The 27,825-nt window shown below is 44.1% G+C and overlaps 2 protein-coding genes and 1 long non-coding RNA gene across 4 annotated transcripts in view; 1 reads left to right on the top strand and 2 right to left on the bottom strand.

Moving 5' to 3' along the window:
- The window catches only part of LOC119441336 (proteasome adapter and scaffold protein ECM29-like), a 345,050-nt gene extending 326,933 nt beyond the window's left edge, over window positions 1–18,117 (bottom strand). For both annotated transcript variants that reach the window (XM_037705954.2, XM_049661154.1), the window contains exons 1-2: window positions 18,030–18,117; window positions 5,592–5,722 (exon numbers count right to left, since the gene is read on the bottom strand). In XM_037705954.2, coding sequence (XP_037561882.1) covers window positions 5,592–5,722; window positions 18,030–18,060 — 162 coding nt within the window. In that variant the 5' untranslated portion in view covers window positions 18,061–18,117. The remainder of the gene's footprint in view (window positions 1–5,591; window positions 5,723–18,029) is intronic.
- Window positions 18,118–19,663: 1,546 nt separating this feature from the next.
- The window catches only part of LOC119441335 (2-amino-3-ketobutyrate coenzyme A ligase, mitochondrial), a 48,954-nt gene continuing 40,792 nt past the window's right edge, over window positions 19,664–27,825 (top strand). The window contains exon 1 of the mRNA XM_037705952.2: window positions 19,664–19,952. Within this exon, the coding sequence (XP_037561880.1) occupies window positions 19,928–19,952 (25 nt within the window). The 5' untranslated portion in view covers window positions 19,664–19,927. The remainder of the gene's footprint in view (window positions 19,953–27,825) is intronic.
- The window catches only part of LOC125942917 (uncharacterized), a 36,640-nt gene continuing 33,221 nt past the window's right edge, over window positions 24,407–27,825 (bottom strand). The window contains exon 3 of the long non-coding RNA XR_007465417.1: window positions 24,407–25,470. This is a non-coding gene — a long non-coding RNA (uncharacterized LOC125942917). The remainder of the gene's footprint in view (window positions 25,471–27,825) is intronic.

Genomic DNA, 27,825 nt, shown 5'->3' with positions numbered 1-27,825 from the left:
TTTATTCTCCTAGTTTCTGCGCAAAACACTAGAAAATACTGTCAACAGTTTAGCACTGTATTTACTCTAATGTAACACGAGCGTCTACATTCCAGTCATGTGAAAACCACAAATGTAACATGAGATGAACTGAAGAAATGGTACCTTTAATGAAGAGATCACAATTCAGAAATAAGTTCTCTTCACTTATTGTCGTCTGAGGTGGAGACAGCTTTCCTTGGGCGGTATTCTTGGCCGATCCCTTTCGGAGATAGTTTCACTTTCGCAAAAATTTCCATGATTCGGCACCGAAAGCGTCCTCGACAAGTGTTTCTGGCATGTTCCAAGCTCGTTATCAGTGCCAAAAGCACTATCGGCCATATGCTTCGATGGGTTCGGTGCCAAGACGAACTGAGTCTCACAAAAGCAAAACTATCTCTGTAAGTGATCGCATGAAATCGTCATCTTCGAGGTGGTTTGAGATTAAGTACTTCTTAAGAGGCCGCACAACCATTTCATTCGGGGACAGTACCAGGACACTACAAGGTCCACAGAGCCTTTCCGACAAGCCTCGCATAGGGCCTGGCGGCGTTTCCCTCAAATTTTGACCTCAGTCGACTTGTTTATGGATTGGATGGAGACGTAAAGGTACAGGTCGCCAACGCAATGCAAAAAACCGCTGAATTAAAGACATTTGTTTTAAAATTGTGAATTTTGCCGTTATTCAAACGTAACGCGAGGGTTGAGTTCAAGCAAAGAAAATCATGAAAAAGCATGTGTTAAAATCGAGTAAATAAGGTAATTATCAAACTATCAACAGTACAAAAACCATCGATATAACCATCAATAGTGCATATCAATATTGTGAAATCATGAGACATACCCTATATAAATACTGCAACATACGCCTGGCAACTTGCCCTCTTTCCCAACTCCATTAAAAGCGTTTTAATGATCGGTTATTTCAAAACTACCGGTACTACCACCAGCAAAAAATTCCAACACAATCAATCACATTGTCAAAAGTTAACTATCGCAGTACCGTCAATAGTACCATCGACAGTAGTATCAACGACAGTTTTTGTTACACCATTGATACTTTCATAGTGAAATATCATATCATCAATGGTTTCAAAAAACTATCGATAGTCAATTTACCAATAGTTTTGCATCAATACCACTTGCCCACAACAAGGGCACTAAGTTCAATCTACAGTCATCTAGAAGTACTAATACTGTAGCAGAGGGCTGCTTTAACTTGGCCCCATCCATATCAAAGTGCAATGGTTTAGGTGATCATCAGCCAAACTCACAACTTCTAGCATCACAAAACGATTGATCCTAAATCCCACAGCTCTAAAGACAACCCTCGAATACAACTGTGTATCAAGACGTGTAGCAACTTTACTTTTTTAATCTATACTTTTTCAGGGACATTTGTAGGCTACCATTCATGGCTTGAGAATGTCTGCCATCTGCGCACCACCCATATTTATTTGTTAAGATGCTTCCTTCTCGATACTCGGGGACTACTTAGCCCAGACAAACATACTCCTTCACATTGTAAAGAGGCCAATCACAAGCTCACATTACTTTGCCAGACAATCAAACGCTATTTTGGTTTTCCAGCACATTAATCTTCATGCCTAACCTTAGACTCTGGCGGTTGAGGCCCTCAACCATCAGTTGTAAGTCACCTCAAGAAGATAATGTCATCTGCATGTAGTAGGTTGCTGATGCATCTAGCTCTTTACAATCTAGCACCTTGAACGCAATGCTTCTGGCAAGCATGTACAGTGATCATCTGTATGAACCCAATACTCAGAGAGTGTGGCTGCCGGCACCTGTTGCACACGTAAGCACTCACGAAAGCAAGCTGATGCATTGTGGTATATGGTGAGGGCATGGTGGCTGCATCCGGTTGACAGCCATTTGGTCTGTGTTTCATCGTGGCGCCAGCAGAGAGCTGCAAGCCTTGATTTCCACTCCACACTCGGGCGCCATGCCGCGTCAAGCGGCTGCTTTCCCAACGGGAGTTGGTTGCGCAAGCGTTACGCAGGATTTTAATGCATATTTTTTGCAATCTGAGGGCATTTTTCTAGATGTCCTGTGGGTGGCTGTGTAGCCAGGTGGAAGCACCTGGTGCATGGACCTAGCCTCCCTCCTGGTAATTCCACAAGCTACCCCAATAGATCGCGGTCGTCGTGGACACCACTCCAAGCAACATAACCAAGTATTAAGCTGCAAGGAGTCGCAAGACACAGGGGAAATCCAACAGGGACAAGGCCAAAAGTTAAGGCAGCCTTTCTGTCTCCTTTTTTTCCCGCATTCTTTTTTTTTTACCATGTACCCTAGATTGTCCTTTTCCACCTCCTCTAGATTGTCCTCTTTAGCTTTTCTTGAGCACGCAATAAGTCATGAGCACCTTAGCGCCACTCCGACACCACACGCTATGCCCTCACCGTATACCACAATGCATCAGCTCACTTTGCCAAGGACTCACCGGAGGCACAACTGCCAGCAACCACACACTCCAGGCATCGCGCTTCAATCGCTGAGCACTGTGCACAATGACAGAGAGACTGCCTCCTTGCCTGGCTACCCTAATAAGGGCCCCTTAACGGGCCCCCGTAGCAAATTTGGTTATACGCCGGGAGTTACATGCCCTCTAGGTAGCATTCTACCGCAAAAATTTTTCCAATTGGTTCATTATTAGCAGAGCTAGATGTAGTGTCCATGCATAGCACTTTTTGGAATGTAGGAAGGCAACCCTGGTAGACAGCAGGGGGAGCTTCTAAATGGCTGCTATGTAGCACAAATAAACCCGTGTGAGTTCTCGACACAATCGGTCATAATCAGTCGTATTACTCGAACTACGACACATTACACTAGAATCATTCGAAGGGCCACAAGCCCCCAATTTCAGAAGGCGAAGTTCCCCACCAACATAGACACTCTCTCCACTTGGTTCGTCTAGCCTCCACAAGCGAAATTCCTTCACTGCGTTATCTCATAGCGGAGCCGGAGGATTGCGTGACCTATTCGTCACGGGCCCCACCTTTTTTTTTTATTTTTTTTTTCTGTGTGTTCCATTTTTGCCATGCAAAGCACTTCCGGTGGTTTTACCATAAATATGTGTGAAAGAAAGATGATTATGTAATCTTCAAGACGTGAATCCAGAGACTTGTAGAGTTATTGGTGATGGCCTTGGTCTGTGTATGTACTTGTGAAACAACGATATGAGTGCTATGTCATCAGGGGTGTTGAAAGGAGGAATCTATAAATTGCTTTTAATTTGCGATATGCTTGCATTGTCGGTGTAATTTTGTGAGATGAATTGAGTGGCTCTATTCTAAACTGATTTTTCCGTAGTTAAATAAATGTAATGAGGGGTCCATACTTACGAAGCAAATTCTAGTTGAGGGCAAACAAATGTCATGTAGGCTAATGTGCACATATAAGTCGGCATCTTATTCAGGTTCCGGTGTAAACAGCCCAAGAACCGGGAGGCGTTCCTACAGACGGTGATATGACTAGTAGCTCAACAAAGCTTTGATGTCAGGGTTATGCCTAGATATTTGAAAGAATTAACTTCAGACACAGGGTTTTAGTTAATATAGTATGAAAGGTTTGAAATGAAATGCTTGTAAGTGAAAGACATTAATCTGGATTAAGCGACATTAGCCACGTGCGGAATCAATTGCTAATGTAGGTGTCCTATCACGTCTGCGCGTTCTCTTGCCGCAAAGAATTAAACTCCTACTACATAATTCTCTATTCTTATCTACACTAAGTTATTGCTATCTAGTATGGCGCACCAGAATGGAAAAGAACTTAGGCAGAATATACAGACTACAGAAAAAAGCTGTACGTATAATTATAGGTGCCCTCCACACAATGCACACTTCAAACACATTTTTGAAGCCCTAAATTTACAACCAATATCTGACATTTACAATTCGATTTTACTTATTATATCGTACTTGCAGAAAAAATCATGATTCTTTTCTCATAGACTTGGCGCATTTAACACCATGCACCTGTCCATATAGCACGCGAGCCTCTGATGATTGGAAAACCCCTTACACACGTACTAACTATGGTCGCCAAACGAATTATTTACTGCCACAAACACTAAACAGGTTTTCCACAAAAATGAATGACACCGTTCTTTTTCTACAAACATATTTTTTATGTGCATTGTGGGGATGCACGACTCTCACGCGCCCCCTGATGTTGTTTTCCCCGCATGTCTCCTGTAGTCCGGTTTTTCTGCGTGGCTAAGCCCGGCGGTGGTTGCGGCGCGTTGCGAGAGATGGCGCTAGTGTCGCGATGCTAACGCCACCGAACGGCGAGGTCACTTGGGAGAAAAAGGTCGGAGGCACTCTCTCTTTGGCTGGGGATCGGGGACCAACACGCACGAACGCTTCGCGCGTGCGCCGGCCCGCTTCGCGCAACCGTCGCGCGAGGCTTAGAGCGGGACACCGGTATGGACGAACACGGATCGTTCGAGCGCGCCACCGTTCACGTGACTGTACACGTGAACGACTAGGCGATGGTGTCATAGCATGGGGCGAACGTATTCGCTCGCTATCGGGTCGCGGTGAGTCGGACTTCCTTGATTTGTCGCGTGCCCGTGTGAATGTTCTATTGGTTGTAATTCGGCTAGTATGTATTAGTGTATGAAAGGTGCAATAAATGCCCTTTTGATTGTTTGCACTACTATGTGTCGTTCCTTTGTCCCAAGAGCACATGTGAGACCCCACAGCATTTCAGAATGAAAGCGATATTACACTCGAAGACATGTTCACCACTGTAATATAAATACTTATGATTTCATGTTGCTGTTTTGCTATGTGTTAAATGGTGTGAAAGCCCTTGTCAAGCCTTGATGGCGTTTTGCTTTCACCCCACAGCATCACTGTTGTGACTGTTGTACTGTCTTCTCCGGTGTTGAAATAAACTGATTTGATTTGAATAAAGTGAAGCTTATTTTGAATTTTTACATGGTCATCAGTACTAGGAATCATTCGATAAATTATACAATCGTCAGCAAAATGCGGCAACAGTCATGCATCAAAAGACTTCACACTATGCCTGCTGCAGTCTTCCAAGGTCTGTTCATTCCTCCTTTCCCAAAGTAAAGCATGCAGACAAAAAGCACACCTGTGTTACCGGCTCGCTTCCTCCAATCCTCTTTCTCGGCATGTTTCTATAGCTTGGCTGTGCAAACTACAAATGGAAGCATTGTGCTGCTGCTTACAGTAGAAGCAAAAGGTGCACCATAAACTACTAGAACAAGGAAGGGAAGTTCATTTGAGTGCTGCACAGTGAGACAGAAGTTCGGTGCAAGGCTTGAAGCAATGAGCACTGGTCAAACAAGGCATGTCACTGGAGCCAAGATTTCAATAAGACTCAGGAACACGTACGCTTGTGAAAATGTAGGCTCCAGCAATACACCTTGTTCACCCATTGTTCATTACAGTGTTCGGTGGAGCAATGAGATCATAAAATTTGAGAGTGTGGGATTAAACCAGAGGCCTGCAGTGGACAAAATTGCTGATGATGACAGCGTAGGCGATAAAATGGGGTGAGAAGGTGGCACTACTGACCTTCTTGCGGACGCTCTCATGGGGGCTGCTCAGCTTTCCCAAGACAGGAAGCAGGAACTTGGACAGCACAGACTCAAACTGCTCATCGGTCTCGGCTGTCACAAAGCGGAGGAAAACCCGCTCCACCAGCACTGCAATGTACAAGCACAAACACTCCAGGGATAAAGGGTACGCTATGTTTTAAATGCGCAACATTACTTGGCGAACATTTGCCACTTTTAGTGTAAGTATGCACGCATGCATGTATGTATCTGTCTGTCTATCTATCTATCTATCTAGCCGCCTACGTCTTGGTGCTCTCATGGTTGTTTCGTTAACTTGGTATGTACCAAAATTGGCATAGTATGACAAGAGTGTATGACGAACATAAATGACAGGTCATGACATGTGTGTCATGTAGGTCATGAAACAGCCACCTATGTCTTGGTGTTCTCATGGTCATTTCGTTAACTTGGTAGGCTCCCCGCACACTGCTTCGTATAACATTGATTCCCACAGGGCATGGGATCTGCTGGCTTTTTTATTCTAACAGCTTAAAAAGCAAAGTTTTAGTGCTCACTGCTGGCAATGTTATCACTCAAGCCTCACAACAAGATTGCATTCAGACGTTTGTTGCATTCAAAAAGTGCTCAGCCTATCTATTTGCCTGCTTTCTCTGGCAAGTAAATAATCATCATTGCTGTACCTGGGCCACAATTTTATAGTGATGCCTTTTTTTTAATGCCAATGCCTTTCGGCGCTTTTAGCATTCGTGAGTGGCTGCGTTCGATGCTCTGCCTGGGGTAAAGTAGCGCTTGACCTCTCACAAACACAAAAATGTGCCAAAAGACATTAGCACCACAAAAAAAAAAACAACATCTACAAAATTGTGGCCTTGGTAATCGGAAATGCAAGTTGCAAAAGGAGGCCTTGCATCAATGCCAGTTGGCAACTTTGCAAGTCCAGGCAAACCAGGCAAACAAGGGTTCTAGTATTGACTGGTGTAAACCAAGAGAAGCAATCTCATAGCAAAGTTTGAGCCATAACAACGCAGCAGTGAGTGGAAGATCTCTTAAGGTTGTTAGGGTAAAGATGCTGGTAACTGTACATGAAAGTTGGCAGTACCGTGACAATGTGAAGCATTTTATGCAATGGGCACATGTGGAGCAGAAAGCGTTGCATCCAAGATTTAAACGGCCAGGCTAGAACAAAACAAAAAAGGAATGCCGTAACCGGAACACCTCTATATGTTCACCCTCCATTGCACTCCAACATTGTTTACAACTTTTGAAATGAAACTATTTAGAGAGCAATGTAAATTACAAAGCCCTAACATTCGGATGTAGAAAAACAGGTTACAGTAACAGATCAAAACCACATCTTCTTTAATCTTTCTTGAATTCATCATTCCTCCAACCTTAGTGACTCACCGATACTGTTCATGTTCAGTATTACTGTAAACCCTAGAATGAACACTTACGTCTTAATAAAAAATTGTTACCTAACATTTGAGAAAAAGCTGCACTTTACACACTAAATCTTTGTGCCAAATGGAACACTGGTCACACAATGTATCCAGGGTGTTGTGGCTCTCCAAAATCAAAAGCCCCAACTTCCAACATTCTATTCTAATGCATCCAATGGCACCACTGTCCCGAATCTAGGTAACTCCCATGAACTGCGGGCACACATTTTTTTCCACTGAGTCTAGCCAAGCACAGTTAGCATTCAGCATACGAGTTGATGTAGCTATGCTATAATGTTCTACATCACATCGTTAACATAATAAAGGGACACTAAAGAGAAAAATCAGTTTGGCTGCGTTAGTAAATTACGCTTCTGCAATACCGCGAGAGGAGACTCAATAAGAATACAAGGAGGTGGAAACAAAATACCAGTGGCAACACTGCCTTCACACCCACTTGCCTTGACATCCTGACAGCATCTGCTTCGGCCTGGTTAATTTCTTATCAGCAAAAATGGACTAGTTCATGAAGATCATGAAGAGACAAGCAGGAATTACGCAAGACGACAACATGGGCGCTGTTTGTCTTGTTCAATACGTTAATGGACTACATTGTATTGTAAAGGAGCCAAAGACAGTTCAGAGAATTTCTACTGTAACGATGGCCAAATACATGAAAATACCGTGAAGTCTGTGACATCACGCTGACGCACTAATGCTGAGGTTCCCGTCCAAAATTTGATGAATGAAAGTTTGGCCTTTTATAGTTACCGACTTCTTACTGTGCAATTAACAAAAAAATACAGTTCTGAAAGAATACTGTATCGGCTTGAGCTGATTGAGTGTTTGTCGTTAGCGTCCCTTTGACTCATGCAAGCCTGCAATACTTTGGTTTGATACTAATGATCGTCCTAGAGCACAATCACGCATTCCGGGGTTTTTCAAAGATTGCATGCAGTATGACAGAGCCACTTCTAGTCGGCACAATCCTCAGTCACTGCATGGCGCAAGCTAGCTCACAAAATCTTTCAACAAAAGTGTCGAATACATGTGGTACCAAAGGGATGTCACCTTGTTGCAGCCACGATGGATCCAAGGCTCTAGCATGCCTCTGGCCACTTCTATCACTGTCGTCGTGCATTTCAACAATATTGTTTCAAGTGGCATTGCTATAAACCCCTTAGTACTTGTTAATTTGGCACATTTCTTTTAATCCTCTTCAAAACGAACTCAGAAGCGATTATGTTGAATATCATGGCTTAAGTTCATTATCAGCCGTCAGTTCTTGTGGAAATTCTCACCAACATTGCTGAGGTGGTTGTGTCGTCACAATTAATGAAAAACCCCTTGAAGTGACTTTCAAATACCACGAATTGACACAGAAATCCAAGGTGCATCAACAATATGAATATGTATCACGCAATGTTAACATACAACAGTGTTAACATACTTTAACAGCGTTTTCATGTGCTTAGTATTCTATAAACTTTCTTCCATTTCATCTGATATGTATTTGTGATACATCTGATATGTATTTCGACCTGTATTTTTCAACTGTATTTTTTGAACTCATGTTCTGATGGGGACTGATCATCTTGATCGCATTTTGAGTTCGTTTCCGTTTTTCACACTACCAGATATTGTATAAACTCCGTTTCTTTTGTGTATTTTTTTTTTCTGTTTGACATGTAGATATTTTTTTTTTGTACCTAATGTCTTACTATATTATTCACAGTGTGCACATTGCACTTACTTTTAAGCTTTTCCATCCCCACCTATGTAATGCCTTAACGGGCCTTTAGCGTACTGAAATAAATAAATAATTAACACCAAAGGTCATGGATTCCACTCCCCACAAATGGTCATGGACCATCAATTTTGGTGGCATTTCATTTTGGTGCCATAACGCCAGACTGTCAATTTTTCGATAATGCCGGATGGTCAATGTTTCGTCCCATGAGCCATTTAAGGCTTTCGCCTTAAACATCCAGACCTGCATTGCTTTGGGAAATGGCAGCACTGCTCTTCAGGTTTCCAGCCATATCTGCACATTCTATGTAAAATGGGCAAGTGCTGTCAGTAGGATGAGCAATCCGATTAACTTACATGTGATACGTTGACTTCCATTAATTTTCCACCAATTTTAGGATCGAAATAACAAATTTTTGGGCCCAATGAAATGCATGGGCACCGGCCGAGATCAAATGAGGCAATATATTGAATTAACCGGAGGCAAATTCACGGAAGTCTACTGTATTATTTGGGATACTTCAGGCGTATCACTCCACTAAGCTTCTTTTGAATAGTGCATACAGACCTACCATATTTTCCGGTCTATAAGTTGCGCCTTTGTATAAGACGCACCCCCCTCAAAACGACTATTTTTCAGAGAAAAAACGTATATAAGTTGCACCGGTGTATAAGATGCACCTCTTTGTTCGGTAAGCGATTTGAAAAAATTACAGTGACGTTTCACTCCGTGAACGCGGGTCACGCGCAAGCGTATGGGTGCCTATACATTTCCACTCCAGGTGCATTTCTGCCGTCCTGGTTGCCGCGATGTTCCGTATAAAGTCCAAGGGCGATAACACCGTTCTCGCGTGCCATATGCTGTATGTGCGAGTGAGAGCGTCCGACAGTGAGCCGAATCACGCGCAAGGAAGGAAAGCGGGAAGGCAGCGCGGGCTTGTACTTTAGTAGCAACTGCGTAATTTGCGCAGCGGCGCAGGCCGTATCTTGACAGCGATCTGCAGATTCGACGAATTTGAAGTCGGCCGACTCGTGGTCGGCCTGCCACCGCTTGCGTTGCTGCTCAGTCCTTCTCGCACGGCGCCCAGGAACTCGATCATGAGAAGAACATACCCTCCACCTCGATAGCGTGCACACAACCCACAACAATTAAATCAACCAGCGCGCTTCGCGTGGCCATCACATCGAATCCGATTTTGACAGCAGTTTTTCCAGAAAATAACCGTACATAAGTCGCATCGACAAAAAATTCCGAAAAAAAAATGCGTCTTATACACCAGAAAGTACGGTAGTAATTTTTGTCAGACTTCAGTGCAGCATATTTTCGTTGACTGAATAAAACACACTATTACTAGGGTCAAATGTGGCACTTTTACTAACATGCCAGTTTGCCATGTGGAGGCAAAATAGTTGAGTCAAAAGCTTTGAAGTTAGATTAACAGCGCAAGGACACCAGAGGGGACAGAAGAGAGAACAGAGCGCTGACTTCCGACAGTTTATTTTTCTTTTCAGAAAGCATCGCTACTTATATAGTCACACAACAGTGCACCAATCATGTGCAGAATGCCACGACAAAGCCACAAAAAAATTCAACGTGGTGATAGCTCGAGGTATCTGATTTCCTGGTCAGTGAGAGCAACGGAGAGGGTCCTGACACAACCATCCTTTAAACATTGAATTTCTCCCGCTTTGATTATCTCAAGCGTGACACGATCTCTGTGTTTTACGATGATACTGCACTTCTTAAATCATGGCCTGCATCCAAACGTGCAGCAGTGGGCAGAAAGCCATCCCTGTTTTGCAAGGTCTACATTGTACATGTGTTCTTTCAGCCTTTCATTAACGCATTGGCCCGTCTGTCCGATGTAATATTTGCCACAGGACAGGGGAATCCAGTATACCACATTGTTTGCGCACTTTACAGATTTACTTTGGTGTTTGATAAGGCACCTCTATTTGGGTCTAGATGCTGGGACGGTCATATTGCATAGGTTGCCCAATTTTTCTTGGGCAGAGAAAACAACTTGAACGTTTACACACTGGGCGATCTTTTTCAGATTGTGCACGATACTATGCATTTACAGAATTACTGCAATTTTTTGTCTATCCCGAGTTGGTACATCTGGATTTACATTCACCACACACAGAAACCTGCGCAGCAGGCCTTCAGCAACAGAGACCTGCACAAGGGCTAGGTAGCCTGACAAGAAGTTAACCTTTCAGATTGTTCCCGAAAGCTGTCAATCATTTTGTGTTCACAGGATATTCTTAGGGAATTTATAAAATGGAAGAAGTGGATTGTTGCCATGTAGGTAGCCATGTAGGTGTTGCCATGTAGCAAAAACGGCTTTCATGCAAAAATAGCTTAACGTCAAGGAACCTTATTACACCTTCCTCGGAAAATTCATGGGTACAATCTGTGGAATTTTGTAGTATGTAAAGTTGAATTATCCTCATCGGCAAACTCATTCCTGAATACTCTCAAGAACTGCTTGCTTGCTCAAGGGTGACTTGCTATACATGACTTCTAGTAATCAACAGTGGTGGAGCAAGAGATGCCAACAGAGCCAAAGTTATGATAAGGGAACTTTTATCTTCATCAGGGTGGCAACTGCTTACCTTGGAACTTTTTATATTGCTCTCTCCTACGTACCCGCCCCTTTTTTTTTTCATTTCATTGTATTCCATGGTTTTCCACAGTCCAAAGCTCTATTTATTCTTAGTTCCCAATTTCAGAAAAAGAAAAAAATGGTGTTGCCACCAGACTAACAATCCATGCTTACATGTAACCTTTCTTATTTATTACGAAAGGAATTATATGGACACCTCGGGCGAATTTTTGCTGTCCCCGTCGGCATTGCCTTGAGATTCCGTCCAAGAGTGATAAAATTGCACCCGTGTGCCATATCCTGTGGGAAAGCACGACTCTTTCTTTGTGTGTGAGTCAAAAGGGATGGTGGCTTGATGAGCGCCGTCTTCCCGCACACCCAACGTTGAAGGTCGATCAAGCGCGCCTCCTGCTCTGAACCCACTGCAACTGCGCATGGCTGTTCGCCCAGCTAAGTGGATACGCAGCCTGCGCATCGTATCTAGGAAGTCATATGCAGTGGCTGCAAAGGCTAAGGGCAGGCTTAGATGGTTGGTGACTTCATGCCATTGCCTTCCCTTGCACCAAGTGTTGGAGATAGCATAAGTGGTGGACACACATTGAAGCAAGCGGCATCACGAAGCGTTCTACTCCCCGCTGTCGGCGGTCTTCATCACACTAGCCTTATGAGAACAAGCGCTCACCGTCATCAAGTGAGATCTATTCATGTTTATCTGCATGTGCGTGACACCACGCTGATTAATTTAATTAGTAAGCACATGTTTACTACAATTTATATGGCTGATAAAATTAGGAACCTTACTTCATGTAGTTGTCTATTACTTTGTTAAATCATTATCAATGTTTTGCCATTCAAGCGAAACTGACTTTTTGTCTCCCTATTTCTTGGAAGAACCAGTAGCACCCCCCCCCCCTTTTTTTTTTAACATTTCCACTTCCTTCAACCTACTCTATACACGTGCTTACTTGTCCCATTTGGGGTGAGTGAGATATACAAACACTGCCAAAAGAAAGCAGTTGCTGCTCTGATGAAGATAAGTGCCCTTGTCAAAACATTTATTTATTAAGTTTATTGGACAAAGCGCACTGCACAACAACAGCACCCATGACAGCGTTTTAATGCAATTAGTATTCTTAGCCTATTTTGGGCACTTTAGGTCTACCTATGAGAATGTCCCTTCACGTTGACGAGGACATTCTCATTGCCACTCGCCTTGATCCCGCTTGTGTGACACCTTTCTTCTTTACAAACTTCATCAGTGCGGCCGTGTATGTACTTTGTATTTCTTTTTTCCTCTCTTTCGCGTTCGAAGCATCGAGATGATGCTTTCTGGAAGGGGGTAATGCCACGAGAATAACAGTTGGATGTGTAGTGGGTTTGCCACTTCTGCGGAAGCTGAGGTCGACGACGACGAAGACGCACTCTCAGTGAAGGTGTCGGACGGAAACTGTGCTTCCATTAGATTAAAATCAATAGTTTTTGCCATACATATAGTAATGTGAATATATTGTAGCACAAAAAACACGGGAAAGAAAGATTCTAACTGACGGACAAAAAAGAAAGAAAGACGGCGCTACACTTCTGTCTCTTAGACGGTACTGTTCTGTCTGTCACTTAGAATCCTTCTTTTCCAGTTTTTGGGGCTACAGTATCATCAGTCAATGGACATCCACGTATTTTCATAACTGCAAAAAGTGGCAGGTGTCTGGCAGAGCTACAGGAAAGGAACAGCCTTTCAAGTGAAATTTTCAGTTGCCTCTTCCATGCACGTCAATGACATCTGGCCCTGGCATTCATGACAGAATCATCTAGTGAGTGCGCACGTGGCAAGTTGTTGGGCTTGATTTATTATTGTAGCACAGATACACAAGAAACAAGATTAGGGCTACTGCACTGCTCTACCTTGTTTTTCTTCGCTGCTGTGCTATAATTCCCTTCAAAATGAGCAAGTTAATTCATTATGTCCAGAAAATTTTACACGACTTCCTTTAAGCATTATGGGTGTCACACGGTACACAATTCGTGCATGTCCACACATCAATGTCATACCATGACCTGAAGCGCTAACACATCAAGTTTGTTTGTATTTTGCTCAATCCATTAGCATTTTAGTTATTCCACATTATAGATAGTAGTACTCTGCTATGACAAGATATGTTAGTTCCTGATGTGCAGCACACTCAAACTAGAATTTTTTGTTTTTTTCAAGGCCCAGGAGAAACTTAGTGTCATAGATGGCAAGACAGGACAAAATGCGTCACTTGCCCAAATCTACTCCGCCTAGCTTCTCCAAGTCCTCCGATATAAAACCTAGAAAATAAGTCATGCAATGTTTTACGCATGTGTATAACTCCGTGTTTCTCACAAATCAGTAGTCGAACAAGGGGATGAAGACCCTTGTCGAAATGTTGGCTCCACAGGCTTCCCAAGTGTTCGACCACTGATGATCACTTCAAGCCTCCTTTTTCCTGTACACCTCTGCCTTGTTTAAAACAGGAAGAGCCACTAAAGATAGCAGCCAACCGAGGCAGTACTTTTTGGTTAATTCAATCTGAAGTATGAACCTTTCGTCAGCAAGGTGCTTGCAAAAATATTTTCGGCTTCCATGCAACCAGTGATGTGCACACTTCCACGAGCTCTACCGGCATTTGTCTGGAGTTTGTATCAGAAATGTGTAGCTAGTCTGGCAACGGTGATGCACAACTTCTGTATAAAAGGTGAGCCCACTGCAATAAATATCAGTTTCCTTCCAAGTCGTTATCTCCAAGTCGATGCATGGTGTCCAAAGTGGCGATTCACGCCTATCGCACCGTCCGCTGAAATGGCACCACGGAAACGTTACCGCCACCGAAGCATCTGCTGCTGTCCGAGACTGCTGCAAAAATCTGGAAGAGATTTTGTTAACGGATGGATGTCTACTTCAAAGCCATCGCTACGATGCCAGAGCAAACAAAGGCGCAGAAGGGTAACACCAGTTGCACTGCTGGTGCACCAGATTCCATACACCATTCAAGAGTCGATACGGAGTGAGCTTGCAAGCATAGAACAAGATCTCGTGAAAGAGTACATGAACCCTCTGACTGGGTTAAATAGAATGGCTGTCAATGCATTTGTATGAACCCCAGACACGTTAGTCGATGCTTAATATGGGAACTCTATCGGCTGCGGTTCTGAGACGAAACAGGGGGTGAGCTGGCGGGTGCTTAGCTGTTCAGCAAACTAGGCGCAAATTGTGGATTTCACCAAATTCTGCTCGACAAAGCATCACTCTTCTGTACATTCGGCACGCCTTCAGCTGGTACTGTTTTCTTAGGCTGCCTTTCGGAATTCGTACTGCAAGCAAGGTGCTCAGAGGGCAATGAATAATATCTTTGATGGCCTAGATGGAACGTGGGTCCACATCGACGACACACTTGATGTGGGGCGCAACGCACGAGGAGCACCTTCGAGCCGCCCCGGCTGCAGCACAGGCAGCCGGCCTAACCCTCAACTGTAAAAGAAGTGTTTTTGGCATTGAAGTGGTAGAATTTTTGGGCGGCTTAATTTTTAAAAATGGCAACAAACCAGATGGACAGCTGGTAAAATAAATTGCTAGCGTGCCGCCGCCCAAGTCAAAGCAAGGCGTACATAAGCTGCTGGGCACCATAAATTATTTTGGCAGGTTCATTTCAAACTTTTCACAGAAGACCCCAGAACATGCGTGCATTGTTAAAGCGCAACCACTTGTTTGACTGGACAGTGCACACAAGAGAGAGCGTGAAAAGGGTTGTGCGATGTGTTATAACAGCGCCTGTGCGGGCAGTATTCGATTGAACAAAACCTTCCAAGATAACGGCAGACTCATCCAGCTTCGTGCTAGGTGCAGTCCTTCAGTTGCATGGCAAGAACTGGCGCCCAGTCGCCTACGCTTCCCTCTCATTGTCCGATGCTGAATCAAGATATGCCCAAATTGAAAAGGAAGCGCTTAGAATAATGTATGCGTGCGAAGGCTTCCACGATTTTATTATCTGCTGCCACGCCACATGTTAAAAGAGATTACAGGCCTCTCCTCATAATTGCCCAAAAGAACTTGTGCGGCATGCCACCTCGTCTCCAGAGTTTTTCCCTGTGCTAATTAGTGCCTTCTGGCATTTCATTGCACTATGTTCCCTGTAAGGACCTACTTTTTGCCAACGCACTGTCCAGGATAGCAGACGGCGAGAAACGCAACTGTGAACATGAGACAAAGTTATAATTCATGCATCATCAGTCATAAATAATCTTGTCAACTCCACAATGGGGGATCGGCTAGCAAATGAAACGAAGAAAGGTGGCCACCTAAGTAATTGACGCCTAGGAAAGTGGCCAGAGTGTCAAAGGCTCACTAGCACCTTTCGAAGCAAAGCTAACATGCATAAATGGCGTACTGCTACGAGGATTGAAGGCTGTAATCCTGAAATTGCTTAGGAACGCAATGCTGCAACAACTACATGAAGAACACCTGGGCATAGCAAATTGCAAGGTAATGGCAAGGCTACTAAAGTACTCACCAGATATAGGTGCAAAAATAGCAGGAACAGTATCTGAATGTCCCACATGCTGACGTTTTGCATACCGGCAACCAAGTGAACGACCGTCGCCAACGAGCCATCTACCCGCTCTTACCATGGACTCACGTGCGAGTCTAACTCTTTGAACACGTTACGAAAACGCACCTCCCCATATATGACATATAGCACAAATGGTTTCCAGCAGAACGTATGAACACGGACAGAAAGGGATGACGACACACGCTGGTATATGACATATACTTGAACTACCCTGCAATGCAGCTCATTTCACAAACTACGAGCAACCATGTAATAGATCAACTTGGCCTAATATTAGCGCACCATGGAATTCCACTTCAAGTATGCACAGACCGCAGCCCACATTTTGCTTCCCAATAATTCCATTCCTTTGCAATATGGTGCAAGTTCAGTCGTATAGTTTCAAGCTCCGATTTCCCTCGCTCAAACGGGCTGGCAGAGAACAAGTACAAGTAACGAAACATCTACTCAGAAAGACATTGCATGCCAAACAAGATTTATTTGATCGGTCTTCGGAATTACAGGATGGAGCCACTGGAGGATGGAGAAGCACCCTGCGAGCTGCTCGTGGGCAGAATGATCGGGGGTCGATTTTGCTGAATGCCAAGCTCCTTAAGTCAAAAAGTCCACCCAAGCCTGCTGGTCCAAACAAACCCCTTCTGCCAATGACAGAAGGTGATTAAGTGAGAATTTTGGAAAAAAGCGACTGGGCTACGAAGGCGTGGGTCAGAAAACCTCTCGAATTGCGGTCATATCAATTCCACATGGAAGCTGGAGGCCACCTTCGCTAAAATCGCCAACACCTGATTAAGAATAAAATATATGAGCATTTCAACCCAGGTCAGGGAACTCATGAAGAGTGGGATGATTCCCCAGCAGTACAGCCGGGAAACATTATGCACGCTCCGAATACAAGTGCAATGCAAGACTAGCAGCAAAAGAGCAGCTGCAAATCCAAAGCGGGCCTTGCACTACCAAAACAAATGCCAGCTTCTCCAGGATCATTGCAAACTATAACAGAGGCTGACCCGCCATCCTGGACTTCCCAGGAACCCCCAGCGGCGCCTGGACACCCCAGCTCACTGGCCAAGGTGTTCTTCCTCCACAGGAAGGAAGGTGTATTGGGATTGTGTAGCCAGTCTGGCAACGGTGATGCCTGACCTATGTATAAAGGCGAGCCACTGCAATAAAGATCCATTTCGATTCGGGTTTGATGCTATCTGCACGTCGACACAGAGTTCAGGGCGGACCTCGTGCTCCACTGTTACAGTGCCATTACAATGTTTCTTGCTCCACAAGACTGCATCCAGAACACACACACATTTGCACACTGCATTTTTATTGCATCGAACGCCTTTTTTTAGTGCAGAAATGTCCACAGTTCATGTGTCCCGGTACCTGTTAGCTGATTAAGTGTAAACGGAGAAAAACACACAGCTCACGTCCAGTTATTTTTAACGAAATATATTGTGTTAAACACATTTTGCAGTTATGGCCGATAGTGTACGCTAATTTCTGGAGGGCTTCGGCGCACAGAGTACACATGGCATAACGTAGTACGTGCACTGCAGCGCATTAAGAGCGCGGCAAACTGGCGCAGCAAGGCACCTGCAGGCGCTGCAAAGCTCGTAAGGGTACAGATTGCGGCCCGCGTGTCCAGTCACTTGCAGATACACTGCACCAAATTCCTTGGATCACTTGGACCACGCTAAACAGCGGGGAAACAAAGGAATACCGAGCATGTCAGAAGCGACAAATGTTGCGAGAGAAGTTGGTGGATGTTTTCGAAGCGTTCTTAATGTACTGGCTAAAGGAATACCAGTAAGAAGTTGCCGTACACGGTAGCTTCTGTTAGCGACACGGTCACCAAATAAAGGTATGGGATGTAGGAACTGCGGAACTATCGGAACGACACATTCCCTTTACATAACAGAAAATACGAATGCATTGAAAGCATGGTAGGTATAACAACACACGTTCACGTCTGCTCTCTGAAAGTCATCACGCATGACACTGCATACTTCACGCAGTATTATGAAGGGAAAAAAAAAAAGAAATATCGCCGTACCGGCTTCGTTTTGAGCGTCCGCTTGAGCCATGACTTTCGTTTACTTTCGTTGTGAAGTAGAATTGGCTTAGCCAGGCTTGGATTCGACGTTGAATGCTACTCATGTAGCCGCTTATGATCCGCTGTTGTTAGCGGTGGTTTTTGCTCAAATTTTGCACCAAGGTGTTTTATAATTGTTCTGTGCCAAGGTCGCGTCCGTCTGGTTGGCACTATAATGCTTGCCCAATGTGTCAAGAAAAATATTTGGCGGTCTACTTTCGTCTGCGCTCGCACAGCTAACTTTTGCGTTGCTCGTAGCGAGCGATAACGAAACTAACGAAAAAATAACCAAGAAGTTATCATTGAACATTGGGAAGTGCGATTTCCTATATTCTGCGCTACGGTGTGAGCATCAAGAAAGGCGCAGACGAAGGCAAACTTGCATTTCTTTATAAACTACTGCAAACAAACTTCCACAAGAACAATTAAGTCATTGATTTCGGTGCCTGAAGCACGAGGCTGCAGTGGCAGGCCTTCGCAGCAAGGTTGTAACTGTTGTAGAAGCCGCGGGACGCTTTTTCGTTGAGACGATAGAATTGAATTTTTTACAAGTACTGCTCCAGGAGGGCACATGTAACTGGCAAACGGAAGCACACGAGATTATAAAACGCTACATGTGTGCAAAAGGTACGTACGTCACGGACGTACACGTACAGTACCTACTTTGCTTCTTTTTCGCTAGCTCCGTGACTCCCGCCTACCGATTTTTTCACATGTGTTTGCAGGAGGACGTTTATTTATCTCAAAGCGATCATCGACCATCAAAAAATGCCTTTGAAAAGTCACGGAGAGCAGCATACGAAAAGCCTCGCGCGAGCGAAGATACTGCTCCAGGAGAGCAGGCCCCTACTGTTCCCCCGGGAAGATCATGTGATGTTATTTAGAAGGTATCGCACCGTAAGGCGCGAGAAAGTCTGTCCGATGTACGTACACCCAGCAAAGAAAAAAATGCCTCGCGACTTCTACTACACATAACCTTGCCGTCTTCGCAAGGATGACGGAATCGTCAGGAATCGTTCCTCTGAGCTGTCGCTGGGGCTTCCTGGACCCTGCAGGGGTCACGTGTTCGTTGGTAGAAGGAAACAAATTTCCCTCCTGCCATCGACGCGACTGTTGCCTTCATGGTGATCAGTCTACTGCTGCGATTAATGTCGAAGCTCTGAACCGTATTTTGAACGATCCGTTTGTATTTTCCAATTCTTTCGTCGTCGGATCGGACGCCGCTGTCATTTTGTCACTCGATTGGCAAAGAGAAATATGTACAACCAAATCGAGGAATGGAGAAACCAGCAGCATTCCGTGCGAAGGGTGCCAAGAAACGATGAAAATAAACCGTGGCCTGCACGGCTTGCGATAACACACTGCCATTTTCGACTAGTTGTGTTCTCACGTAGAATATTCGCACCGTGCTTCACGTAAACCGCCACAGATTTCCTGAGCAGCAGGCCTGCAGCTCGAACATTCGCGGGCTTTATTCCTGTCCGCGGCAACGGATGCGACATCGGACGCGACGAAACCAATCAGTCATATGTCGACAGGACGTTGCGTAACCTCTGTCTACGTACTTCGTAGCAACGTTCTTACTACCAGTATGATGAGCTTTGCCGATATATGCTTTGCCTTTGTCGGTCCCCTGTGTAGTGTGCCCGGTGGACCGGCTTCGTGACGTCAATGGACGAGACCCGCCTACCTTTGCGCCTACTCGCTAGCTCGCCAGCACGCAACAGGTTGTGCGGCTCCTGTGTGCAGTGCGTACCGTGTGTTGCAGTGCGACTGAGGTCTTCTCCCGTACATCACCGCGGACAGTCTCCGTTGGTGCGTTTCGAAGCTCGCGCCGTTCAAGATAAGCGGGCGGAGACATGCTGTCTGCGGCCATCAAGCAAGGTGCGTTATCGGAGGCTTTCGCGGTGCGCGCTGCTGCTGCGTGCGCGCGGAGTCGACCGCCCCACGAGCGCACGTGCTGCGTTTAATCTGCTCGAGTGGCACCTGCGCGACAGCTGTAATTGTACCCCTGCCGAGTCGGCAGCAAAACGAAAAGAATTATGAGAATCGCCCATCATAGTTCTTGCGGCTGAACCTAGTGCGCTGCGCTCCCAACACGTCAGTCATCTCGCTGTTGTTTAATTTGTTTCGTTTGTGCGATTCGTGAAAGCTAATCGAAAATAATGCGCATCGATAAACCGTGTAAAACGGCTGGCATATTATAATCGGGACTGAAACTTCCTTTTACACCGACGTTTGGCGGCCGTGCGACGTTTTGGTTTCAGCGCGCAGATGTGTAGTGCCACGTACTATTGTGGTTTCGCACGTATGACAACCAAGAAACCCTCGAACGGAACTCCCATATCTACCGCTGCACCCAAATGAGGCTGAAATAATGAAGTTTATTAAGTACGAATTATTAAGTCACGCTCATATTAAACTTGGCTATAGTGAAGATTGAAGGAAATCCATTGTAAATTGAGCCACGCAACAGGATCAAGTACATGTTGAATGTGCCACTGTATTCCACATCATATTTTATATTTTGGAGAGGGGGCGCTCATGTTCAGCAACCACTTGGAGGGAGGTAGAAATCCTGCTGCTGCGGTGTGCAACCAAGTGCTGACGGAAAAGCCATTTCTTATCTGAGTGCATGCGCTGTGGAAATTGGATACTGCTTGCATCTTCAAACACTCGTCCTGTGCAGCTCAAAAACTGGATACGGAGCTTGAGCCTTGCAATTCTTTCAGAAATTTAACTGCACTGTAGGACAGGGCAAGAGGGGCAACTCGCACGAGCACTGCAGAATAAACTGTAATGTTTACTCCTAGTGCAAAGCAACATATATGCAGGAGTCACCAAGTGCGACAGAGCAGGACAGATTCACAAATCACGCTCGAGATATGGCAAATATTTTAAAGCAAAAATATGGAAGGCTCACTGACCGAGGATTCACCATATTTTTACGTAGCCAATGCTTTAAGGATCTCCAGTGTTCTTTGTTCCTGATATGTTAACAAGATGACGCATCAATCAAAGTTTGGAATGCACCTGTGCGCGTGCTGGTGCCTTTCGCGTGTTTCATGCAATTTCTCACTTATGCAACAGCCTATGCAGCAGTAGCCACATGATGAAGAAATAGGCACATGTTACTTGGGGCCATATTCTGATACGTTCCACTTCGGCGAAATTTCTTTTTCGCTTTCAGGCGCGCAATGATTGGCTGTTTTAGCAAACTTTGATGAGCTGATTGGCTGGTTGAGCCCGACGTCATTCAATTTTGCTCAACCAGCCAATCAGCGCACGCCTGAATGCGAAAAAATAAATTTCGCCGAAGTGGAACGTTTCAGAATACGGCCCTTTGGCTTGCTTCTTTCTTGTAACAGGTTGCCATTTGGGCCTGCTGGTGTGCCATTAGTACTGATTATACGGTGTGTTTACGGACAAGGAGAACATCTGCCTATCATTTGTTTCTTACTGTTGTCCTTGTCTGTAATGTGTTATGTAATGTGTAATTGTCACAGGGTTTTATTTTTCTGTTTTCTTGGTGGGTCTTCCTCTGGAGCCCAGCTAATTTATTAGAAATTCTAAACAGAAGCCTCACAACTGCCTGCTGCTCAATCTTTTTTCAAATTGTGCGATGCTTTATGAACGTACAGGACAACAGTGATGCTCCGGTTGGCCAATTTTCACTGCGTCTTTCTCGCAATAGTTCAAGTTGTCTTGCACAGACCTTGCCCTGTTCTAAAGTGCTGTTTCTTCGCCTAGTATGTACTGACTGTCCCAAATTAGCGTTGTCTTGTTACAGTGCTTTCAGAGCATCTCCTAAATTGCAGAGTCTAGGGCCATGCATTTTTATCGCAGTAAAATGAATAATTGAGATAGTTCATTACTGGGAAATAGAGTGCTGTGTCACAGTGTTATATTTCCGAGGAATTCATGTTTACCGAGGAATTCGTGTTTTTATAAAATTTGATCAAAGCACAGTACTTAAGTAGATTCTCATCTATATTTGTGAACAGATCATTAATGAACTAGGTCAGTTGTATTTCACACAAAAGTCCTTTTCTGAAGCCATGTTGATTATGGAATAAAAAGGCATTAGTTTCCAAGTGTTGAAATATGTTAGATGCTATGATGTGTTTGAGAATTTCACATTGTACATTCGTTAAAGATACAGAATAATAGTATGCTATGTTATTTTAAGGCTTGGAGTGGCGCGTGGCACAGGTGCCACTGTCATCAGCAATTTCGAAGATATAGTAAAAGCAGCAGAATAATTCTATACTGACTTTTACAGTACTTAGAGCAGCCACACTACCTTCATTTGAAGTAGTGATGAACAGGATACAGAGGCTCCTTCTATAACTAGCGATGAAGTTAGAAGGGTCTTGAAAGACATGACCAGGGGAAAATCGGCTGGAGGAGATGGAATAACAGTAGATTTAATCGAAGATGGAGGAGGTATTACGCTTGAAAAGCTTGGCCCTTTGTGTGCAATGGCTCACGACTTCAAGTGTACTAGAAAGCTGGAAGAACCCCAACATTATACTAATCCAAAAAAAATGAAGAATTATAGGCCCATTAGCTTGCTTTCAGTATTGCATAAAATATTCACCAAGATAATTTCCAATAGAATCAGGGCAACACTTGACTTCAATCGACCAAGAAAACAGGCTGGCTTCAGGAAGGGATATTCTACAATTGATCATATCAATGTCATAAACCAGGTAATAGAGAAATATGCGGAGTACAATAAGCCTCTCTATATTGCTTTCATAGATTCTGAAAAGGCATTTGATTCAGGAGAGATACCAGCAGTCATAGAGGCATTGCGTAATCAAGGAGTACAGGAGGCATACGTGAATATCTTGGCAAACATCTACAAGGATTCAACAGCTACCTTGGTTCCCCACAAGAAAAGTAGAAAGTTACCTATCAAGAAATGGGTCAGGCAAGGAGACGCAATCTCTCCAATGCTATTCACTGCATGCCTAGAAGAAGTATTCAAGCTCTGGGAAGGCTTAGGAGTGAGGATCGACGGCGAATATCTCAGCAACCTTCGGTTTGCAGATGACATTGTCCTATTCAGCAACAATGGAGACGAATTACAACAAATGATTGAGGACCTTGACCGAGAAAGTGTAAGCGTGGGGTTGAAAATTAATATGCAGAAAACAAAGGTAATGTTCAATAACCTGGCAAGGAAACAGGCATTCAGGATCGCCAGTCAGCGTCTAAGTCTGTAAATTAGTATGTTTATCTAGGTCAATTACTCACAGGGGACCCTGCTCATGAGAAGGAAATCTAGAGAAGAATAAAATTCGGTTGGAGTGCATACGGCAGGCATTGCCAAATCCTGACTGGGAGCTTACCACTGTCGCTGAAAAGAAAAGTGTACAATCATTGCATTCTACCGGTGCTAACATATGGGGCAGAAACTTGGAGGTTAACAAAGAAGCTCGAGAACAAGTTAAGGCCCGCACAAAGAGCGATGGAACGAAAAATGTTAGGCCTAAGGTTAAGAGACGGGAAGAGAGCGGTGTGGATCAGAGAACAAACGGGGATAGCCGATAGTCTAGTTGACATTACAAGAAAAAAAAGTGACCTGAGCAGGTCTTGTAATGCATAGGGTAGATAACCGGTGGACCATTCGAGTTACAGAATGGGTGCCCAGGGGAGGTAAGTGCAGTCGAGGTCGGCAGAAAATTAGGCAGGGTGATAAAATTAGGAAATCTGCAGGCGCAAGGTGGGATCAGCTAGCGCAAGACAGGGGTAATTGGAGATCGCTTGAAGCGGCCTTCTCCCTGCAGTGGACATAAAAATGAGCTGATGATGATATTTTTTTCACATGACTTGAAAATGGGGCTACTTGGCCAAAGTTTCTATCTTGATGTATTTGTCCAGTTGATAATGACTGCTGAAAGATGGGACAAGAAATGTTTCTGAAAGCAGCGATGATATGCCTGAAGATTTTTGTGCAAATGCTGTATAAACCTGAGCTGATAGAAGTTTTTAGATTGTTAACTAGCAGTGAAGTTTCAATGGTAGACACGTACATCAATGGTGTTTATGTACACATAATCTATCCTTGCTGCAACTAGAATGATGGAAAGGTTTTCTTTCAATACAACACATGTAAAAAATTTTTGAACATAGTGGGGTGCTTTTCATGTGTGATTGTAGTCTCGGTCATCTAGTAAGGAAATATGTGTTTAATTAGGGACTGGAGGTTGTCTTACAACATAAACATACATGGTGTATACAACATAAACAGAAATGACAACTATATTACGTATTAAAGTTGCTTACAACTGCATTGTTGCTGCATTGTTGCTGCAAAGCTGCTGCATTGTGAGTAATGTTATTTGCTTGAACCCCATATCTCTGTTAATAGCATATATGCTAAGCGCTCGATGCTGTGACGATAGAGCAGCATGAGTAACATTTGTATTGACTGTCATTTGTTTCAATCTGAAACACGGAGACAGCACAGGACATGCTGATGCGCACTCTGGCAGCATTTCTGACACTGTGCAAGAACAGCAAGCTTGGCACAGTGTCAGGAACGCTGGTGGCTGTATATGCCACCACGTCCAGTGCCAGGTCACCCTAAATCTTGCGAAAGTGATTGTATACCTGAAAGCGATTGCATAAAAAGGTCACCCCACCATAAAGAACAGGATGAAAATGAGCATCGACAAACACAGAACTGACTAATAACGCATTTTTATTGCATGTCGAAGTCAATATAAAAGGGCTGGCACTTGCATCAATGTGCCTTCGCTATCAATTCCTCGCACATCACACCGACGGCATTGATATTCTATGTCCTCATTTTCATGTACCGTATTTTCTCGTCTATAAGTTGCACCTTTGTATAAGACGCACCCCCCTCAAAACGGCAGTTTTTCCGGGAGGAAAAAACATATATAAGTCGCACCGGTTTATAAGATGCACCCGTTCGTTCGGTAAGCGATTAAAAAAACAATTACAGTGATGTTTCGCTCCGTGAACGGGGGTCACGCGCAAGCGTATGGGTGCCGTATATTACCACTCCAGGTGCATTTCTGCCGTCGTGGTTGCCGCCATGTTCCATATAAAGTCCAAGGGCGATAACACCGTCCTCGTGCACCATATGCTGTATGTGCGAGTGAGAGCGTCCGACGGTGAGCGGAATCGCGCACAAGGGAGGAAAGCGGGAAGGCAGTGCGGGGGGGGAGGGGGGGGGGGCGTCTTGTACTCTGGTAGCAACTGCATAGTTTGCGCAGCAGCGCGTGCCGTATCTTGACAGCGATCTGCAGGTGCGACCAATTTGGGGTCGGCCGACTCGCGGTCGGCCTGCCGCCGCTTGTGTTGCTGCTCCGTCCTTCTCGCAGGCCGCTCGGGAACTCCATCACGAGAAGAACGTACCTGCCACCTGGATAGCGCGCACAGAACCCGTAGCAATTAAGTCAACCAGTGAGCTTCGCGTGGCCATAACATTCAATCTGATTTTGACGGCAGTTTTTCCGCAAAAAAAACGTACATAAGTTACAACATAAGACGCACCGCCGAAAAATTAAAAAAAAAATGTGTCTTATACACCGGAAAGTGTGGTACTGATTCTGATTTCGGTATATTGCAATAAAAATCCAAGCAGAAACCAAGCATTGTTGTAAGCATTGTGCCACTTGCTCATCTCCGCCAGCCCGGTGTCATTACCAATCTTATCAAACTTGATCCAACCAGTATAAACACTTATCAACCCTTAGCGGTCATCATCAACATTATCAGACTAAATCCCACCCTTATCATCCCTTATAGGTTGTTATCGACCTTATCCGACTCGATCCGACCCTTATCAACCCTGATCTGTCCTTATCAACCTTATCGGACATGATCTGACCCTTATTAACTCTTATCGGTCCTTATCGGACTTGAAAGTCGGGTCTAGATGTGGTCGTACAGATGGCTTTTATTCCAGCATCACACTTAAGAACGCTTATCGGTTCTTATCAGCCTTATCAGAATGGCTCTGACCATTATAAGCCCTTATCACTCTTTTGCACCTTATCCATCCATGTCGAACAATCATCAATTGCGATGAGACCCATATAGCCCCTCATCACTCCTTATCATCCTTATGAACTCATTGACTGCTTATCTCTCTGTACTGCACGATGCTGAAGTGCATGAGCCCTCAGAGATCAATGGCATTTCATTCGGTGAAGGAACGCCCCAACGGAACGCGCATCACACGACCTCTGAAATGCATTGGGGATGTGGCGTGTTCGGCATTAAATTTTCGCAAGATCGAAATTTTCCTAATGTCTACAATGTTCCAAGTCGGTTCGACATGTGGTCCTACAGATAGCTTTTATTCCAGCATCACCAAATCTTTCAAGAAAGGTTTCATAGAAACTGTTCTCCTTTGACATTTGTTTTGTACCAATGGTACAACACATTCCTATCGTTCAGACATTTTCACCTTGTGCAAGCATGAGTGTTTAGCCCAATGGGTAAGACACTTGGCTTCTGAGCGTGGAGTGGAAGGTTCGAACCTCTTTTACTGCTGTTTTTCCTTTGAAATTTATTCACCTTTTTATGCATTAGTAATTTCTTTATAGCGATTCGCCTTGCATGACGGACGGACAGGTTTTCTTGTTGGGTAGGCATAGAAGTGCTTACGCATTTAAAATTTGTTAACAGTCAGTGCTCTGTCAATTCTAGTTTTCATCCTGTTTTTTGCTGTTCCATGGTGTGTCCTCATTTCAGTCACGATGCTTCAGCTTATGTTGATGATGAACCAAGTATACCTCCCCAAGATGTCATCACTACAATTTGCCTCGTGTTTCAGAATGTTCAAACAAGTGCAGTTCAATATGCTTGTGCATTTGTTGCAAGCTTGTTTGAATCAATAATACTTCCGCTCATGTGTCTTCAATCCGTGTTTACTTTGCACTGAACATATAGAAATGGAGATGACTGTTTAATCACTTTATACAGACATGTTCAATTTTTTCTACATAGAAAATGACAGGTTAATAGTGTTTTTATGAGCAAGATTGTTAGATGTGCAATAAAAATAATAATTATTTAAGCTCAACTGTACATTCATGCAAAGTTCTTCATTATTTCTTCAATAAACACATCTATCATTCTTGTCACCGAAAAAAACCCTCCAGCTGCCTGTTGATGGCATAAAAGATACTTTTGATGGCATTTCAAGTGTTGGCATCCTGTCAACTCACTGCCAGCTTAAATGGTGTGACAGTGACATCATCCCAGGGGAACACAGATGTCGTCAGATGGAGACCTCATCCTGAAAGCTGCTTTCTGATTACATGGGATTGGCGAAAGTGTTTTCCTCAACATCCAAGGAATAGATTTTCATGGTTTCTTGAATTTAAAAAAACAAAAACTAAAGTGCATCAATTGTTGGGAGCAGATTTTATATTTAAGGCATTAACTTACTTTACAAGAATTGCAAAAAAATTAACATTACTAAAGCAGAAGCATTAAGTTTACAACTCTGCAACTCGGCAATATAGAGCGATGTTGCTATACTGCAAACTGCATCTCTTGCAACATCTAAAAGACACAATATTGATGTTGTATTCACTGCTCTGAATTATACCAATAATTTGCGCATCAAACTTGCGTAAGTAAACTAAAATGTGCATGCACATTTTAGACAGAGTAACAGATACAGTTTACATAATTGTGGTATTAAAATGTTTTTGGTGCAGAGTTAGCCACTTGGGGGACAACTACTTCTGGAAAAGTTTCCTTT

Source organism: Dermacentor silvarum, chromosome 2 (assembly GCF_013339745.2).
Source record: "Dermacentor silvarum isolate Dsil-2018 chromosome 2, BIME_Dsil_1.4, whole genome shotgun sequence".
Lineage (NCBI taxonomy): Eukaryota > Metazoa > Arthropoda > Arachnida > Ixodida > Ixodidae > Dermacentor > Dermacentor silvarum.
This window is presented reverse-complemented; position numbering and strand designations above follow the sequence as displayed.